The following is a 20319-nucleotide window of genomic DNA, read 5'->3' on the forward strand; positions in this document are numbered from 1 at the left end:
CATGAACACCCCCAAAAATCGAAAAACACTGAAAAATCAGCACAATCCCATTCCATCCATGCCCTCCATGATGTTTAAGTTCAAGACACCCCACAGAAAGACTAGGCCCATGCAAGACTCAATACCCCTGGTGAAAAGGCCACAAGTACAGCCCCCAAAAACGAAAATCACTGAACAATCAGCACAATCCCATTCCATCCATGCCCTCCATGATGTTTAAATTCAAGACACCCCACAGAAAGACTAGGCCAATGCAAGACTCACTACCCCTGGGCATAAAGGTTGAAAAGTAGGCAGAATGGTTGCAGGCCTAACAACAATGCCTGCATTCAAACAGGCCACTTGCCTCCCAGCACATGGCCAGGGCCTGTAGCAGCACTCAAAATGGCCCCCAGCCACATGGCCTGTCCCTCCCCATGAACACCCCCAAAAATCGAAAAACACTGAAAAATCAGCACAATCCCATTCCATCCATGCCCTCCATGATGTTTAAGTTCAAGACACCCCACAGAAAGACTAGGCCCATGCAAGACTCAATACCCCTGGTGAAAAGGCCACAAGTACAGCCCCAAAAAACGAAAATCACTGAAAAATCAGCACAATCTCATTCTATCCATGCCCTCCATGATGTTTAAGTTCAAGACACCCCACAGAAAGACTAGGCCCAAGCTAGACTCAATACCCCTGGTGAAAAGGCCACAAGTACAGCCCCAAAAAACGAAAATCACTGAAAAATCAGCACAATCCCATTCCATCCATGCCCTCCATGATGTTTAAATTCAAGACACCCCACAGAAAGACTAGGCCCATGCAAGACTCACTACCCCTGGACATAAAGGTTGAAAAGTAGGCAAAATGGTTGCAGGCCTAACAACAATGCCTGCATTCAAAATGGCCACTTGCCTCCCAGCACATGGCCAGGGCCTGTCGCAGCACTCAAAATGGCCCCCAGCCACATGGCCTGTCCCTCCCCATGAACACCCCCAAAAAACGAAAATCACTGAAAAATCAGCACAATCCCATTCCATCCATGCCCTCCATGATGTTTAAGTTCAAGACACCCCACAGAAAGACTAGGCCCATGCTAGACTCAATAACCCTGGTGAAAAGGCCACAAGTACAGCCCCAAAAAACGAAAATCACTGAAAAATCAGCACAATCCCATTCCATCCATGCCCTCCATGATGTTTAAATTCAAGACACCCCACAGAAAGACTAGGCCCATGCAAGACTCACTACCCCCGGGCATAAAGGTTGAAAAGTAGGCAAAATGGTTGCAGGCCTAACAACAATGCCTGCATTCAAAATGGCCACTTGCCTCCCGGCACATGGCCAGGGCCTGTAGCAGCACTCAAAATGGCCCCGAGCCACATGGCCTGTCCCTCCCCATGAACACCCACAAAAATCGAAAAACACTGAAAAATCAGCACAATCCCATTCCATCCATTCCCTCCATGATGTTTAAGTTCAAGACACCCCACAGAAAGACTAGGCCCATGCAAGACTCAATACCCCTGGTGAAAAGGCCACAGGTACAGCCCCCAAAAACGAAAATCACTGAAAAATCAGCAAAATCCCATTCCATCCATGCCCTCCATGATGTTTAAATTCAAGACACCCCACAGAAAGACTAGGCCCATGCAAGACTCACTACCCCTGGGCATAAAGGTTGAAAAGTAGGCAAAATGGTTGCAGGCCTAACAACAATGCCTGCATTCAAAATGGCCACTTGCCTCCCAGCACATGGCCAGGGCCTGTAGCAGCACTCAAAATGGCCCCCAGCCACATGGCCTGTCTCTCCCCATGAACACCCCCAAAAATCGAAAATCACTGAAAAATCAGCAAAATCCCATTCCATCCATGCCCTCCATGATGTTTAAGTTCAAGACACCCCACAGAAAGACTAGGCCCATGCAAGACTCAATACCCCTGGTGAAAAGGCCACAAGTACAGCCCCAAAAAACGAAAATCACTGAAAAATCAGCACAATCCCATTCCATCCATGCCCTCCATGATGTTTAAGTTCAAGACACCCCACAGAAAGACTAGGCCCATGCTAGACTCAATACCCCTGGTGAAAAGGCCACAAGTACAGCCCCAAAAAACGAAAATCACTGAAAAATCAGCACAATCCCATTCCATCCATGCCCTCCATGATGTTTAAGTTCAAGACACCCCACAGAAAGACTCAGTCCACCCACCACTGAGTACCCCTGGGCAAAAGGCCCCAAAACAGCCCAAAAATCGAAAATTCCAAAATTGTAGTTGCAGCAACTGTAATGCCCCAAACAAACTTACTTGTGAAATTTCTAATCCAAAAGTGATCCAAAGAAAGTCAAAAAGGCCTCAAATCCAAATATCCAGCAGCATCCACAAAAAGTAATCCTTCCAGCTCCAGATCCAAATGAAAAGTGACCAGGAGATGGACAAAGCACTGGGAGGAGCCTGCTGGACAGGAACAGGAAGGTAAAGACTGTGGGGCACTTCCTTCCTCCCACCCCCCCCTCCCCAAAATGAACTCCTCGCAAAAAAAGTGCAGGCAAATGTCAACCTGAGGAGTTATTCAGATAAAAATCATCATTTCCAGAAGGTTTATGCTGCTTGCTGGTGGATTTCTTGTGCAGAATTGCAAATTTTATATTTTCGTGAATGCGAGATTGTTGCTGCTCGCCGCATCTCCAAGCTCGCAATTGCGAAGTCCCGCGATACGTGATCACGGCGTACTGGCGTTGACAAACTCTCGCTGTGTAAGTTGGCAAGCCGCGATTACGTAATCGCGCTCGCCAAATTCTCGCGGGATCCCGCAGCAAGATCCAAAATGGCGCAGCACTCGCAAAATATCGAGAAAAACAACTCGGCAAACGCTGATGAACGCCGCGCGCCGCAAAAATAGTATCACCCAGAAAAAAAATCCGCTGCGTGCGAATTTAGCGGATTTTGCGGGAAATTCGCGAATCTCGCGGATTGCGAATTTCCCGAAAATCCGCGAGCGGAGCGGATTTTACGCCCATACTCCTCCTCAACGTCTGCTCCATATGCAGATATGCCGTAGAGATCTTGGACATCCTCGACACCCACTCGTCAGACGTTGTATTCTTTACAGAAACCTGGACCAATACCTCCCCCGCCTGACATCACCACTGCTATCCCGGCGTATGCAAGATCCAGAGGGTGGACCACCCCAACCATTCAGGAGGAGGACTCACCATCATACATAACAGCACCCTCAGACTCTCCACCTCCACCACAAAGGAATCCTTCCCCACCACCGAACACCTTCACCTCCAAATCCAGACGAGCACCAGAACCACCCTCCGCGGCACTCTCGCCTACAGACCCCTCGTACCCATGCTTCATTCACCAATACCATTGCTGTACTCATCGCACCCCATGCCATTGCCTCCTTGACAACCTCAGCGACCCAAACACCTTTCCCTCCTAGACAACCTCGCCAACATCGGACTGAAACAGCTCAGCACCATGTCGACCTACAAGGCTGGACACACCCTCAACTCTATCTTTGCAGGAGCAAATAGCATCCACTTCAACCACACCACAGAACTCCCATGGACAGATCCCCTCTGCGTACACTTCCACGTTGACAAACCCACTCTGCCTGAACCTGCACCACGCCCCCCACGAAGGAACTGTAGCAAATTCACTGAGGAACAACTCAATTCCACCCTCAACCGCGATGCGCCGACCAACGCCGACCTCACAGCCAAAGAACTCCACAGATGGATCACCAGCTGAGCAGACAAGCTTGCACCATTACGCAACCTCGACAGACAACGCCCCAGAAAAGCCACTTGGTTCGCCGTCGACCTCCAAGAATCCAGACGCACCTGCAGACGTCTTGAAAAGAACTGGAGAAACAGCAAAATGCCAGAAGACCGCATCACCTACAAAAACACCATGACAGAATATCACTAACTCATCAGATCCACTGAAAGGACCATTATCCAAAACAATATCCTCACCAATGCTGGCAACTCCAAGCAACTCTTCAGCATCATCCAGGACTTCACCAAGCCCCCCAGCGAAACCACAGACATCACCCCTTCCCAGGGCCTCTGCGACAGGCTCGGATCCTACTTCCATCTGAAAATCAAGGAACTCTACGACAAATTCAACGACCAGACACCCCACTTCGAAACTACTTCCAGCTCCAGCAATGCCATCCCACCCACCATCTCCTCCTGGACCCCAGTCACCACTGAAGACAACACTTCGACCATGAAAGGGGACCCCTGCCCCAGCACATCTTCCACATAGCCGCCACCTCCATCCCTCCCAAACTACGAAACACCATCAACACAACCTTTAAGACCGGCATCTTTTCCGACGACTGGAAACGTGCAAAAGTCAGACCCCTGATCAAGGAGCACTCAGCAGACCCCACCGACATCAAGAACCACCGACCCATCACCCTCCTCTCCTTCGCGGCCAAAGTCACAGAGAACACTATCAATGCACAACAAACCAAATTCATCGAAGAAAACTCCATCCTTGACCCCTCTCAATCCGGATTCCGCAGCAACCACAGCACGGAAACTGTTATACTTGCCACACTCTCCTTGATGAAGGACACACTGAGGCCATGATCCTACTCGACCTCTCTGCAACATTCGGCACAGTCTCCCACCGCACACTCACCGCCAGACTTAACGAGGCCGTCCTCGACTGGATCCGCTTGTTCCTCACCGGCAGTACCCAAAGAATCAGACTACCACCTTTCCCTCCCCAACCCACAGAAATTAACTGTGGAGTGCCCCAAGGATCATCGCTCAGCCCCACGCTCTTCAATATCTACATGACCCCCCTCGCCGCCATCGTCAGACAGCACGGACTCAGCATAGTATCCTATGCCGACGACACCCAGCTCATCCTCTCCCTCACCAAGGACCCTTTCACCACCAGTCTCAACTTCCAGGAGGGAATGAAGGACGTAGCATCCTGGATGAGAAGAAACTGCCTGAAGCTCAACTCGGAGAAGACAGAAGTCCTCGTCCTCGGACCTACCTCCGAGGCATGAGACAACACCTGGTGGCCTACGGCCCTCATCAGTCCCCCCACAAACACGAACCACGCCCAAAACCTCAGCATCATACTCAACTCCTTCCACCCCCACCAAATCCTCCAAAAGACCTTCAAGTGGATTCCCCCCCCTCGAATCAAGGAAGGCCGTCACCCACGTACTCATAACCAGCAGACTGGACTAAGGAAACACCCTCTACGCCAGGATCCATATGTGGACCCCAATACCTCAACGAGAGAATCTACTTCCACATACCCAAGATAAACCTCCGATCCGCCAACCTCGCCCTCGCTGAAAACCCTGCGCATCCGCAGAGCCAGCACAGGTGGAAGAACCTTTTCCTACATCGCAGCCAAGACCTGGATCGAGCTCCCGCTCAATATCAGCTGGCTTTTCGAGTTATAGGGAGCGGCTCACCCCTCCCAACCCCCCCTGCACCTTGAGACCCTCCCGGGTGAGTAACGCACTTACAATTCCCCTGATTGATTGATTGATTGGACTCCCTCCTTTTCTGGAGTGTAGAGGCAGTGAGGTCCTGAAACAAGTGCAGAGTGTGTCCCCATAAGACTATTGGCAATGACAATCTAGCCACTTGTAGGATCCGTTCCTACAGAGGAAAACTATGTACACAAGTTAGAATGTCCGCTGCCTGCGACTGCCCTGTATCCCCACGACCCACTCTATGAGTTCTATCCAGGCGAATCTCAGTTACCGGCATGACACCCAGGATTTGGGCAACAGATAGACCATGTAGGCTTCCACATCTCCTTTTCTCGCTTCCATCGGGGCCCCTCTAATCCGGATGTTGTTCCATCTGGAGTGGTTCTCTAGGTCCTCCTCAAGGGCCTGCAGGTCCAATTGCTGGTCCGTATTATCTCCTGTTGCAATTGCTCTATTTCCTCATCCCACGCACTCACATGCCCTTCTAGAGCATCCACTCTGTCTCCAATGTCCATGACTTCCTTCCTTATAGACGTGTGGCTCACTCGTGAGATCTCGTTTGCCATGTTGTAGGTTCTCTCTTGAGGAAAACAGGGTCTCTAGATAGCAACGTGTGACCGTGGCCTCCGTATCCTCTCCAGTTGGTGAACCTGCCCTGCTAGTCTCCCATCTTGGGGCCTACCGGTTTCGTGAAAATGTCTTTGAGTGTACCTCCTTTTTTGCAAGGCCCCCATTCCCACCGTGTGGTGGTCCAAGTGCTCTACACTCTGCCACACTCTGAATAAAACAATGTCCGCTCCAGAGGTCGCCCTCACCGCTCCACTGTCTCTCCCGTGGCCCACTCCTCACCATCTCCAAGTGGCACCCTCCCGAGGGCGTCTCACTTGGGCTCCAGTGACCAGGGCAGGCCCACCCTGGGCCTCACTGCTCCTCCCCAGGCCCTCCACTCTTTATTGTTGAGCCACTTCGCCGCCCCTCCTCAGCCGCCCTGTTCAACAGGGGGGCATCGGTAGGAGCCCCCAACCTCCAACCCCCCACCGCTCAGGGTTTAATGTGTTGGTGCTGCCCTCTGTCTATAATGCTCTGGCCTCCCAGGCCTTCTGACCTTGTTGAGGACGCTGCCCACCCAGGCCCGTCTCTTTGATATGGGCCGCGGCTAGCACCAATGTATTGCCTCCCTCCTCTTCCTCAAGTTATTCTCCAAGCGGGAGATTGTCCCGGAGCCCTCCTGCTTCCCGGCTGCCCGCAGTTGAAATTCGCCAAAGTTGCATATGCCCAGGGGTCCCCCGCACTCACTGTCTGTCCCCAAGGGGCAAGCTTGCTTCTCCCGGTCAGCTGCACACTCTTCGGGGCCTCTAGAGCAGGTCAGAAAACCTCTCTGTCCCGCGCCTAGTTGCCATGTCCTCTGCTGCTCTATGGGCACAGCTGCTCTCTATTTCTCCTGCTGGGGCCGTCGGCTGAGTCAGGCCCCCTTACTTTCCTCCAACTCCAGGGGAATGTCGTTGATGCCGCCTGGGCCTCCGGGACCCCTGGATTCCCTCATGGCCTCTGAGGGCAAGGCGCCGCCTTGCTTCGGTCTCCGTTCCTCATGACTGCCTCCTCACTTCTCGGGGACACCAGGGGCAGGCCTGTCGCATCTCCTTGGCTCTCCCTTCACTGCTGTCTCTTCAACTTTGCTCTGAGGGCCTGCTGCTCACTGCGTCTCTCCCGGATCCGGCCACTTGATCAATTCCTCCACCTGTAGTCCCCACCAGCTCCTGTGTAGGCAGGAGTCAGCCCAATGCCTCCCTTGGTGGCTCCAGTAGTGTATCTCGAAATAAAGTCTTTTACATCACCACCTACATGTTCAGCTGCGCAGTGCTCTGACTCACTGGGCCTACTCTTGCGGGCCTCCGCCGCTCTCCTTTCATTGGGGAATAAAGCGCACAACATCAGCAAACCATACGCCGCCCTTCAGCTGCTCCATGTGCCTCACTCTATATCCCCCCACACCTAGACAGGCTAGTGGGGAAGCTGGGTGGCACCGAGGATGCGAGACCGAGTTCAACATTCTACTGGGTCGCCATCTTGGCCATGCCCCCCAAAACATGTTTTTTTAAAGAAACGTCTCTGTGTTTAATTGAACGTGTAAGCAGATATAACTGACGACCTATTTGTGCTTGGTGGATGTAACGGGGAGGACCCGGATCCGCCAGGCTTACCTGTTTCACCTCTTTCTAACCAGCACACAGGGGCCTGGAGAAACACGGATGTCCTCCGCGACAAGGAGCCCGAAGAGAGTGGTGAGCCCTGTTTCTTTAATTGGGCGGAGCTGGACCAGGACTACGTCAACTGGCACGCCCCCGTATCCCAGGTAAAGGCAGCCCCAGAAAGCACACAGGTGTGTGTTACACCCGGAGGCGACGGAGGTGAGCGGAGATCAGAGAAGAAGTTGGAGGAGAGGCGGGAGCAGAGGAGAGGAGACGAAAGCGGAGCGGAGTCAGGAGGCGGAGTGGAGACCAGAGGAGGAGAGAGACCATCGGAGGAAGGAGGCGGATTGGAGACCAGAGGAGGAGAGAGACCATCGGAGGAAGGAGGCGACGGCCGGAGAAGGGGACGGAGAGAGGGGCGGCGGAATCGGAAGATCCCGAGGAAACGAACCCAACAAGCCAGGAGGCCAACCGGAAGGCGCTTCGCCCAGCCACACTTCATGGGACGTGTGGCTACCTGAGGTACGATCAAGGCTTTCAGGTTGGGCGGGTTTCAAGTGGGCTAAACCCCCGTAGAGGCACCATAGACGCCTCCCGTGCACTACCCCTCCTTCACTACCCCGGCACTGTGGACCCTAGCTGATTTTTCGTGCACGTATGTTCCCTCACTCCCTTCCCTGTGCCTTTTGGCAGCACACCCGACTAAAACTGTACTATCCTTTCTTTCCTTCGGATCGGCGAGACTTCACGACATCGTGGAGGAAGAGACCCGGACCACAAGTCCCAGAAGAAACCGGGACGACCGCCGGACCGCTGTGGAGAAGCGCCAGCATAGACAGACCGAGGAGTCCGAAAGCCCACTGCCCTAATACAGAAAGACGATACACAGGAAAAGGACATTCAAGTTAATAAAGCCTGCGTTACCTAAAGTTCCTGTGTCCGTAAGTCTGTTTGAGGAGCATTTGGCAGCGCATACACCGACCCCAGTGAGCAGGGGCGAACCCGAAGCGCTACAGTGTCAGAGCCTGCTCAGAAGCCAAAATACATCCAGGGCTTATTTAGTCTCAACCAAGGTGATTGAGTCAGTTTGCCTCTGTTGTCCCAGGGCTGACCTATTATGACTTTGTAAAGTGAGCACCAAGTTTTTACTTTAGCACTTGACTTTCAGGAAAGTTAGGCGGATTGCGTAAGGTTTACTCGGGGACAATTGTGTGGGGGGTTAGAGACTTGAAACACAGTGACACTAAAATACAGCTGAAGAAATCAATTGCCAAGCCAATGCTTTGTCCTTATAAGAAAGGTCTTTAACCCCTTAAGTGCTGCTGACGGCCAACGGTCGTCAGCAGCGCTACCTCCCCAGTGCTGCGCACGACCATTGGACGTCCATTCAGCACTGGTTCCAATGGACAGCGCAGCACTGGGGAGGGATGTTTACACGCAGCTAAGGTGTTAAACTACACAAACCACAATACGACTCAAATGCACAGGTAGCAATACAGGAATATCTAAATACTTGTGAGGACATTAGGCAGGAAATGTATCACAAAAATTGAGTAATTTGGCTTTTGTCTACAACAAGGTCGACCTTGCAGTTCGCCATTTCTGAACTATGCCTTTCTCTAATATTGAGATGTGTACCTCAGTTCAGTTATATCCCCCTACCACATCAGAAATCTAGTGTAATTCTGGGCCATTTACCTTGTATTAGCAGAGTCCCTCTCTCGTGACACACCACAGTAGTGATCGCCAAGCCTAGCCTTCTTATATTCTAAGAGCAGTCCCAGTTGTGATTAGTAAAAGTTGCAGACTTTGGACTGATAGACATATGCCCAAGCAAAGCACCCACACCTAAACAAGATGAGAGCCTAGCCCCCCAGATTCTTTTTGGGAATAAGGCATCCTGGAACATGCACACGGTGGCTGAAGACGGAGGCACTCACCACGGATCTCTTACAGCACCGACCTTCCTCAAATTCTCCACTATGTAGGTGTAGCTTGTGATTTCTTGGTTGGTCCTATCCCTGGGAGCTCTTCCATTAGACAGCTACCACTAGGCTCTCCTTCGGGCTAACTCATTCTGCAGAGATACATCCTGCAACCCTGTATCAGAAACACAAGTTCTCAAATCCTCCAGCAGAAAGTTGCAGGTTTCTTGGGTGATTACCCCCTCACATGGTTACGAGCCTGCCTGTTGGATATGCAGTTCTGCATCCCAGGTGATGCTCTGGCTACACCCTTTGGGGTATCACCATGTACCGGCCAATGAAAAGCCTGGGTTCAATGACTTCCAGTTTCAGCCCCTGTTTTATAGCCCCTGTTTTATACCATATTCATGAACAGAGTTTCTATAATACTTGTCATGACTCTCGGACTGGTTTGATACAGTTTAGCATCTTTGTATATCCATCTCCGCACAGGCCAGCCACTCTTTCTTGTCTTGAGTGTCAGCCAGATGGGAAGTGAAGCTGTGAGTCTTTTACTCAGAAAAACTAAAAAATGGGCACAAAGGGAAGAGACACATTGTCAGCCTTCACAACATTTCCCAAGTAACTCCTTCAGGAACTCCAGGGGTCCTCTGGTGAAATCCAGCAGAGATTCTACCATGGACTTTTCTGCACTGTATGGATAGACGGATTAAAGAAATACTACCAGTAGATTATCTCCCAAATTTACCACTTCCTCGAGAAATCAGAGGATTTTCCATTACCAAACAACTCTACACCATTCCCTGTGACTGAATAAGGGGCATTTCCTATGTTATACTTGATTTAAGTTGAATAAAATTACACTAGGCAGATTCTTTTCATTGATCTGCCTAAATTCAAGGTAATAACAATGTGGAAATACTGATAAGGATAAATGGTGATCCGCGAAAGAAAATTGCAATTTTTTTCCTGCTTTCCTCACCCTCTCTTTTAGGAAGTTGCTCTGATACAGGGTTCACATAGAAATTCCACAGTCGTCTGCTTGGAGGACACAGAACTGCTTGCAGTAGATAAAGAAGATTTTTTTGCCAATAAGTTAGACGTGGAGCAGGCAAAAGAACTGAAGTACCGTTGTGACTTCTTTAGGTAATTCCTATGATTCTTAACCTATAACCTAACCCCGTCAGAGCTACTTTGTGTGCCATAATGTTGTAGAGGGGTTGTTTGTTGCCATACCATAATTGATGATGTGCAGCAAGACACCTAATGGATTAATGACCATATCCATCCTGCTTTTACCCAAGGAATACTATACAATCGTACTTTTGTTTCCTTCAGGTATCAAACAAACCATATTGCATGTTAAGAGTGGAGCAATAGATCATGAGATGAAGGCGTTGTATGCGAGTTGCATTGATTTTTTTTTTATCTGAAGAAGTGAAACCTTGAGCCTATCTGAGATATTGTAGGAGTGCATCATACTCAAGCATAGGTAGCACTCAAATAAATATATTGTAATTAACATCACTAAAAAAATAGAGCATAGCATACTAAATGTATTCCACACAAAATATATGTGTTTAGAATGAGATTAATAAAAGGATGATGGAATACTTACATATTAATGCAAACGGGATACGCCAATATAAATTTTGCATCATGTGTTTGTTTAACTTGACTGATGTAAAATAAGGGTTAACCCTTTATTGTATAACATGAATTAAAACAGGTGCTTAAGAACTGAAATGTTTGCAATTCTTTATACATGTATTATAGACTGCATTTATTGAATGTGTAGAGAAGTGCAAGTATTTTGTAACCCTGTGCACATGTTAACTTGCCCAAGGTGTTGGCCTTGTGAAGCAAATGCAGTACATGCACATTTTAGAGACCTAACATGTGAATCGTATTTGACTTTCTTTGCAGAATGTATTTTGCCTTGCATTTTGTTTCCAATACAAGTATGAGAAAGTAGCCTCATAACAGTAGAACAGGAGGGTTTGTTTCTATAGATAATAAGGTATGAGAATGTAAGATTTGGCAGCAAGAAGCATGGTAACAAGCAAGAAGGCGAGTTCTCATGGGATGAGGAGATGAATGACCAAAGTCGAGTGAATTGTAACTTACTGATGTGGGAAATGTGGCAAAACTATCTAGTTGTGGTGGAGTTATGGAAATGTACCGCAGGAGACCACGTGGGATACCTACTGTGACTTCAATAGATATTATGCTGAACGTAGAGAGGGACAGGAGTCCTTTTTAAGTTTTCACAGAGAAAAGACCTATACTTTTGCTTATACAGTTTTATGCTACTTGACCCATTATTGGAGTGCCTTCTACTGAAGACTCTGACTGCTGACACCTTTCTACCTTCTGATTATGCCCTTACCCAAATGCATTCATTTAGGGTTACCCATGCTAAAGTAGAGTAGGGAAAGATAGTGTACCCATGTTCGGTAAAGAGAATTATTTGATGCACTTTAACCTTCATTTCTTTTTCCTGATTGTCTACATCATAGTTACATACATTTTCTTTGTACTATATAGGGTAAGTTTCTTCAGGAGATTTGGACGTATTCTGATCTTTTTGATGAATATGCTAAGATTGATTTACATTGACCTGTTACTGAATCTACAATTAAATGCAACTAAACTCAGCTGAAGTAGTCGAGTGGAGTAATGTGTGGTCCTATTGGTTGCACTGCATTAAGATGCTAACCAGTGATTGTTTTTCCCTTCACTGCTCACTCTACTAGAAAGGCCCATCCGCTGTAGAAATTTGTGTAAATGGGCTCAGCACTGTCAGATGGTAGCACAGTCAGAAGGTTGGTTAGTGAAGTGAAGGGAATTAGAATTTGACCTAGAAAATCTGGATCCAAAACCTAGTGCTCCTCTCTCAGAATCTAGGATCGAGATTAGGAGAATAGGATTTTGTGTGGTATTTGTTGAAACCGCGATGAAGAAAGAGTCAGTATTAGTAGGGATGTATGTGAGTGAAATGTCCGTTAGTTTGCAGTACAGTATTGATTGTGTGATGTATGGCGCAGATGTTGTGAGAGTCGAGTGCATGAGGGTTTAAGCTCTTAAAGTTGAAGTTGTTGTCGGGTCCGACATGACCTAAGATTCCAGGATACATAGAAAAGGTGCAAAAGACGCTGTACTGTAATTGTCTGCTAGTGTTTTAGGGGGTTAGTCGTTGACGGCCCAATTGAGATAGGGAACCTTCTGTCACAGCAGAGGAAGGTTAACCACTAACCTTTTACAGCCGGATACAGCGGGAACGATGGTTGATGCTAGTTAACCCATTCCCCGTGTATGGAAACACCAGTGAGTATATATGCACCACTCTACAGGTCTTACCGCCATAGGGGAAAGGGAAAAAAGGGGCAAAAGAAACAATAAAGTTGCAGCCGCATAACACAGTATAGGGATGTCTTCGGGAGTTGTAGACCTCACTCTGTCTGCCCTGTAAGTGAGACACAATACACATATATGAAGTAACGCCCTACAATTCCAAACACAGTGCTTCTCTATGTGTAATGTACTTACTATTAATGCAGCAGCACATCTGCCAGCAGAAAAAGCACAAAGAGAAAAATAACGAAAAAGGAAAAACAATTCAATTCCTCCTGGGAATTCTCTGGTGTTTGTAGTAAAAAGAATCAACCACTACTTCATATAGTCAAGTTAGAGGTACTTATCTTACTGCAGATAATCCTATGGCCGTGTAGAGTGGTTCTGTGCAGTAACAGAAGAATCCTCTTTCTGCCTGGCATCTGCGAATTGAAAAGTACCCTTGTTCCTTTTAGGATTAACATAAAATAGGAAATATCCAGATAAGCGCTCCGAACCACTTAACAGCTCTGGGGAAACAATGCCGTCCACACAGAAAGGTCACGCTTGCTCTCCTGAGCTCGCAAGGCAATGTATGTCGCTGGGGAATAAACACTTCCTTAGCGCTTACCGCTTTTCACTCGGGAGACTTCTCAAGTAGCTGTAGAATTCAACTCCGCTTCAGCAAGGCCGCCTCGTAGTTCTGCAGCCTTCTCCTCACACACTGTAGTCAATGCGTATGGCGCCCGGGTTCAGAGGGGGTTTAACAATGGCGCTTGATGGCGCAGTGCGGCCGTTTCCAAAGGCATTTTTCTTCCGAGAGTTCAAGACATTCTCCTTGAAAGCAGGAGCTGAGGATTCTTGATAGTCCAGGTTTCTGCCACTTGACGGCAGATGCAATACACAAGGGTTCACCAGGAAGGGATTTACTTGAGTGACAAGCCCCGAGTAAAACAAGGGCGGGGCTTATGTACCGGCATGTGAGGAGAGACAGCCAGCCTCTCCCTTGGACTTATGGGAGATGTAGTTCGACTTTCATGCATTCATCCACACAGTGTTGTCTATGTGTGCCCCTTATCCCTATCTATGCCTAACCATGCACCTTCGGATGCAAGAGAGAAGTTCTACTTAGTGAGGTCGAACCTTTGCGCAGAAGGGAAACTATACTAATTTAAGTGATTATCCGCTTGTGGAGGTTTCATTTCGGCTCTGGATTACCAAATAGGCAAAGTAGGCAACAGCCTATGGCCCCCCTCCTTTTGGAGGCCCCTCTACAACAGATCAAACTAATATTGATTTGATCTTGGAAGAGTATTACAATCAAGCTTTTTTATATATTGTTTCCAAAAGATAGAGAAAATGAATCAACTCAAAGAAACAAAAACTTTAATTTAAAGACTCTATAGAAAAAATACTGTGTTATTGTAATATACCCATTAACAACTTTAGGCACATAAACCAGATACATCAGAATCGCATAACAGTTTATCCCCTATAAGCTCAGCTTCTGGCAGCTGTCAGTTTGTAAAGCAATCCGGTACATTGGGTATTAGAAAATAGTTTGCATGGGGGGGCCCCACAATTTCGAATGCCTAGGGTCCTCCACAGGGTTTAGTCCGGCACTGTTTCATTTGTGAATGTGGGGGTTCTTCGAATGAGTGATTGGATCGATACTTTTAGCGGGGCAGACAAGTGTTATTTAACGGTTTTTGTATAAACAGGAGTGAACGAGAGAAAGAGTGGGAAAAATTGTATTGGAGGGTGAACTGTTATGAGGAGTCAGAGTGACGTCAGACGGCGCCGTGCAGGAATAGGTCGGTTCGTGTAACCCGGCGCTGGGATTGATCGAAGTATTTCTTGGTTACTGAAGCGCTTATTGGAAATAAAATCGCTGCTGACCTTGAAATTGTTAAATTTGGATTTGAATTGAAATTTGTTGAACTAAGAGATTGGAATATGAGGTGTTTAAGAGCAATAAGAGATATGATACGAGGTGATGTAGGTGTACCTACTAGAATTGGCGAGGAAGCGCCTCCGGAGGATACACCAGCTCATTATACGGTGACAAAAGAGGAGCTCCATACTATTATTTGGCTTAAGAATTAGCACAAGACCACAGAAAAAGAAGATGCACTGATGTTTTGATACTATGGTACTTTTAATCTGAGAATAATTGATCATTTGAGGGGGATATTATCTGCATTGAAACCATTACCTAGACCTGCAGTTTGAAGCACTTAACATATGGGAACGTGCAGCGCATGTAAAGCAATGGAACAAACATTATGGGAAAATGAAGAAAGCAATTAGAGATTTTGCAGATTCCAGATGGGGTAATCAGCTAAAGAGATGGAGAGAAGACATGATTGAGGGAGCGAGATTATACCCTGACATAACAAGTGAGGGAAATGATGCTGAGAGGAGAAAGGAAAAGAAAAAGGAGAAAGAGGGAAATGTAGACAGTGATAGTGATGCAAGTGACAGGCATGATTCAAGTGACAGCCTTATGGATGGACTGTTAGCTGAATGTCCACCTCCATACAAAGAGACGCAAACGGAAAGTGGAAAATATGGGTCTTACTCGTAGTGCTGTAAGTGGTTCAGCACCGATTGCTTTGTGTCCTGGTGCTGTACGGGTTATATCAACTGGTGTGACACAGACTGTAGCTTTCGGAAATGGTAGCTCTAATTAGTCAGTACCAATTATCGTTGGACTTATAGTCCCTATGTACAACCCTAAACCTGCAGGAAATGAATCAGAAAGTGCCTGCTTCTACAGAAGCAAAGGTACCAGAAAGAGGAGCATACAATCAGAGAATACAATTTGGCTTGTTGATTCCAATGAATGCAAGCTCACCGTGTGCAGCCAGTGCAAATCCTTCTCTTTACTACAGAATGGACTTAGACCCATAAGGTCCTTCCTTTCCTGGACTGGCAGGTTCGGATATCCCCGTAGGGCAAACTTCCAAATGCTAGAAATAGTACGCCTCAAGACAGCCCTGTACAAAAGGGAACCTACGAGAGTTAGCACATATTTGATTTTCAGAATTTAGAGCAATGGTTGATGGATCATGGCAACAATGATTCGAATGGAAATCAAGCTACAAAGTAATTTATGTTTAATTAATTAATAATTAGATGTTAATATTAATTAAAGAATTGTAAATTAAATATGGAAATTGTTTAACTACTTTTACGTGTTTGGTGTGGGGTTTATAGTGGTAAAGGTTGGAAAGTAATTTGTGTTTATTACAAAGTTGTTAATTAATATTAATTAATTGGTATTTATTTTGGGTAATTGTTTATTTTTTGTGTGTGATTTTTACTTTCAAAGGAGTAAAAGGGTGGGTATTAAATAAATGATACTTACTTTCTAATTATTTGTTTAATAGAAATAGTTTTTTATTTGAAAATAAGTTTTAATTGTGTAATTACTTATTTTACAGTTTATTTTAGGTGTGTGTTGTGAGGATTAAACGGTTAAAGTGTGGGAAGTAAATCAATTTGTATTAGCTTTATTTTTTTTAATTAATATTTCTTTAATTGGTAAATAATTATGTTATTTATGGAAGTACATTTTTTAAAACTTAGAGAGTGTGTTGTGATTTCTTTGGTGTTATAGGGTAGGAAATAAAAGAAATACATTCATGTAATAATTTATGTTTTTGTTTCTAAGTATTTTCTAGTTAACTTTTTTTATTTGTTTGAGGATTACTTTTTATTTTATTTTATATAATATTTGAATGTATTTGTCATATGTGGTGTGTGCTTACGTTCTTTGGACAAACTTTGGAAACACGTAATACGGCTGTCCCGCTGTGAAAGCTACACCGCCATTGGAATGTTAATATGGAGCCGCAGAGGCACAGAACTGTTAGCTGCCTCATTGCAGTCACAGCGGACCCCTAAAATATACTGGTTTGTGATGTCAGAAGCCAACTGGAGGGTTAGTATTAATAATGGAAATCGGCAAAGCGGAACAAACCCACTGGAGGGTTGGAACTTTCAAATAGCCCTACGAATCCCAGAGTGCACAGCGTAAAATGAACTCACCTGTGTCATCCCACTGGAAGGATATAATTTCTGTGCTCTGCTTATGTCCTGCGATGCCTGAAATGCCTGATCAGGAGGCTAGAAACGTGTTAGGCGATATGAAATTCTGAACATTATGGGCCAGTTTTTGCTCCTGCAAACAAATAAAACTTGAAAAAGTGATCCGCAGTGGTGTGCGCTTTCGTATTTTGGGCAAACTTTGGAAACATGTATATATGTATGCTTTATTATGTTTGTGTGTTTAACTTTTTTAAATATGTTTATTTGTTCTATTTTGGTAAAATGTATATTAAATGTAATTTATTTTCGTTAAAATTAATTTTATTATTTAATATATTTAGTATTTATTATTTTATTGTTTATATATAAAAATCTATACATTTATACAACTATATTTTTTACATCAATATTTTTGAACTGACCAGTTTAAGTATAGGGAGTCGATATTTTTGTAGTCTATATTTTTTCATCAATATTTTTACATCGATATTTGTGACATCAATGTTGTGTCAGTGAACCTTGAATAGATACCTACCAACAGAATGAACTTTTATTCATGAGTAAAGATGTCACGAGAAAAGCAAGACAGGGTCACGAGAAATTATCTCAGTTAGCTCAGTAATATGAATTTAAAATGAACAAAGACTTTGCAGGAAAATCACAGACTTGCCTTTAGTGATCAAGATATAGAGGAACTGTGATTATCGGATTGAAGACCCAAATTCAAGAGCTAGTTCTAACCCTTTGAATTTGGAGCACATTAGATAAAAGGGAAGAAAGATGGGCAAAAAGAAAGGGTTCTAAAAGAACAATGGGAGAACCTCCTCCTTTGTGGGAAACGGGAATGTGTATCAAAACGTTTCCTGGCGGGAGTGCTGAGTGAATGATGTGCATGTACCTTGGAGTAGAGGTGACCTTGCAGCCGTTACAAATGACTTCCAGAATGAATGAATGAATGTATGAAGGCATTGTGCAAGGTGTTGTGGAAATTGTGGTTCCTAGTAATTTATGGTTGGCATGTAAAATAGCTAAAGAGTAGCCTGAAGGTGAGTCTGGGAGAGAGCCAGTGACACATGGTTGGTCCATCACCTGTAGTGATGAAAAAGTACGAATAGGTGATAACCTGTTTGAAAGCAAAGGTGCTTCAGCAGGATATTGATTGGGTAAAGATTAGCAGGACAACTCAACCACCAAAAGAAATGGTTCATGCCACTAAGTCACATTGTGAGATCTGGAGGTCCTTTCAACAGGATGCAACTGGACTTTGTTGAGATGCCAGTATATGAAATGGATTGAGGTACGTTTTAGTGATGGTCTGTATTTTTTAACGTCAGGTGGAAGCCTCCCGACCAGGAAATGTGATAGCCACACTGTAGCTAATTTGTTATTGAGGGAACAAGATTCAGATTTGCAACCTCTGTAGAGTCAGACAGAGGAACACATTTTAATAATGAGGTTTTGAGAATGCTATGTGCAGCCTTACAAGTGGAGCAGAGATTGCATTGCAGTTATCGGCCAGAAGCTTCAGGTATCATTGAGCGAGTCAACAGCTTTGAACCCTCCTGAGGCACAGCCGGGAGTAGCAGAAAGATTGAGCATTTTCCTGTTTAAAAATTGTAAATATTATCACTTGTTTTTAAACCCACTCACCTTCCCTGTCACACGATTACTGTGTGCATGCACCCTTTCTCGCTGAAAAACGAGCGCTGGTAAGGGCGAAATCGCCGTTTTCCCGCCAACTCTACTCCCCTCGCCCTGACTGGGACACGCCCACTCGAGGCCACGCCCCCTTTTTCAAAGGTATAAAAAAAGCGCTGAGACACTAGCGCGCAGATAGCTTTGAACCCTCCTGAGGCACAGCCGGGAGTAGCAGAAAGATTGAGCATTTTCCTGTTTAAAAATTGTAAATATTATCACTTGTTTTTAAACCCACTCACCTTCCCTGTCACACGATTACTGTGTGCAGGCACCCTTTCTCGCTGAAAAACGAGCGCTGGTATGGGCTAAATCGCCGTTTTCCCGCCAACTCTACTCCCCTCGCCCTGAGTGTGACACGCCCACTCGAGTCCACGCCCCTTGCACTGTCTCCTCCCTACAAACATGTGCATATTCCGGAAGCGCAGCGGACAAGCGCAGCGGGCGCGACGATTGCGCGACGAGCGCGCGCATAAGGCAAGCTCGTCTGCGCTCGTCCGCGCCGAGTCCGGGCCCTGGGCCACCCCCCGTGCATCTCAGCCACTACAGCACAGATGCTACAACATAGAAACCCTCCATGGACTAAGGCCCTCTGCCAGTGTCTGCACCCGGCATATTTATCCAGCCGAGGCTTTGCCGCAAACCTGCGCCACCTGCCTCCTCCCCCTCAAACCCAAACCTAGCCCTGAGCCCACACACGACTTTCGCATGTTCCTACTAAATTGCCGCTCTCTGCCTAAGCACAGTGCTGAAATGGCACTTTTGTTAGAGGAATACACTCCTGATATACTGTTCCTGACGGAAACCTGGCTCACCTCCGACTCAGATCCCGCGGTAGTAGATGCTCTCCCGTCTGGTTTCCAAATCACACGGCAAGACCGACCTAAAGGGAGAGGAGGCGGCCTGGCTATCATCTACAAGGAACAATATCACTGCCGAATCACCTTTGAAACCATCCCGGACTGTGAGAGTCTTGGCTTTAATATCAAACTCTCACCCAACAGTTGCTTCTATGGTACTCTTATTTACCGCCCCCCCGGCCCCCCTAAGCAGTTCCATGAAGTACTACCATCCAGTGTGGCCGATAGAGTCAGTACCACCTCTAACTTCACCATGCTAGGTGATCCTAATTTCTATTTCGACTCCCTCTCTGACCACACAGCCACCACCCTGACAGACGATCTAGTGGCCCTGCAACTCACCCAACGTGTCATCTCCCCCACTCAAGCCAAGGGCCACTTGCTGGACCCTGTCTTCAGCAACTGCCCGACCTCTTAGTCGGCCCACCAATCCCTCTGCCCTGGACAGACCACCTTCTGGTCCCCATCAGCTGGACTTCGCTCAAACCACCACCACCCGCCCCTACCTCAAGGCTCAGGCGAGCCTGGTCGCGCCTCGAGGTTGACAACTGGTCTACCAAACTCACCAGCTCTCAACCCAGTGATCAGAAGGATCCTGTCCTAGCAAATCAAGCCTATGTCAACTGGATCACCCAAACTCTTGACGCTACTCTCTCAATGAGCAAGACTCTGCTGAAGCGTCCCCAAAAAACTGCCCCTTGGTACACGCGGGCTCTCAGGGACAAGAAACGTCTATGTAGAAGGTCGGAAAGACGCTGGCGTTTAGATGACTCAGCAGACAATAA

At 46.6% G+C, this 20319-nt stretch overlaps 1 protein-coding gene across 1 annotated transcript in view; it reads left to right on the forward strand.

The window, feature by feature from the left end:
• LOC147730469 (cyclic nucleotide-binding domain-containing protein 2-like) overlaps positions 1-20319 on the forward strand; it is an 822009-nt gene that overhangs the window by 339278 nt on the left and 462412 nt on the right. Inside the window, 1 exon segment of the mRNA XM_086954071.1 lies at positions 10588-10739. Within this exon segment, the coding sequence (XP_086810197.1) occupies positions 10588-10739 (152 nt within the window).

This window comes from Lissotriton vulgaris, chromosome 2_1 (assembly GCF_964263255.1).
Source record: "Lissotriton vulgaris chromosome 2_1, aLisVul1.2, whole genome shotgun sequence".
NCBI classification, from domain to species: domain Eukaryota; kingdom Metazoa; phylum Chordata; class Amphibia; order Caudata; family Salamandridae; genus Lissotriton; species Lissotriton vulgaris.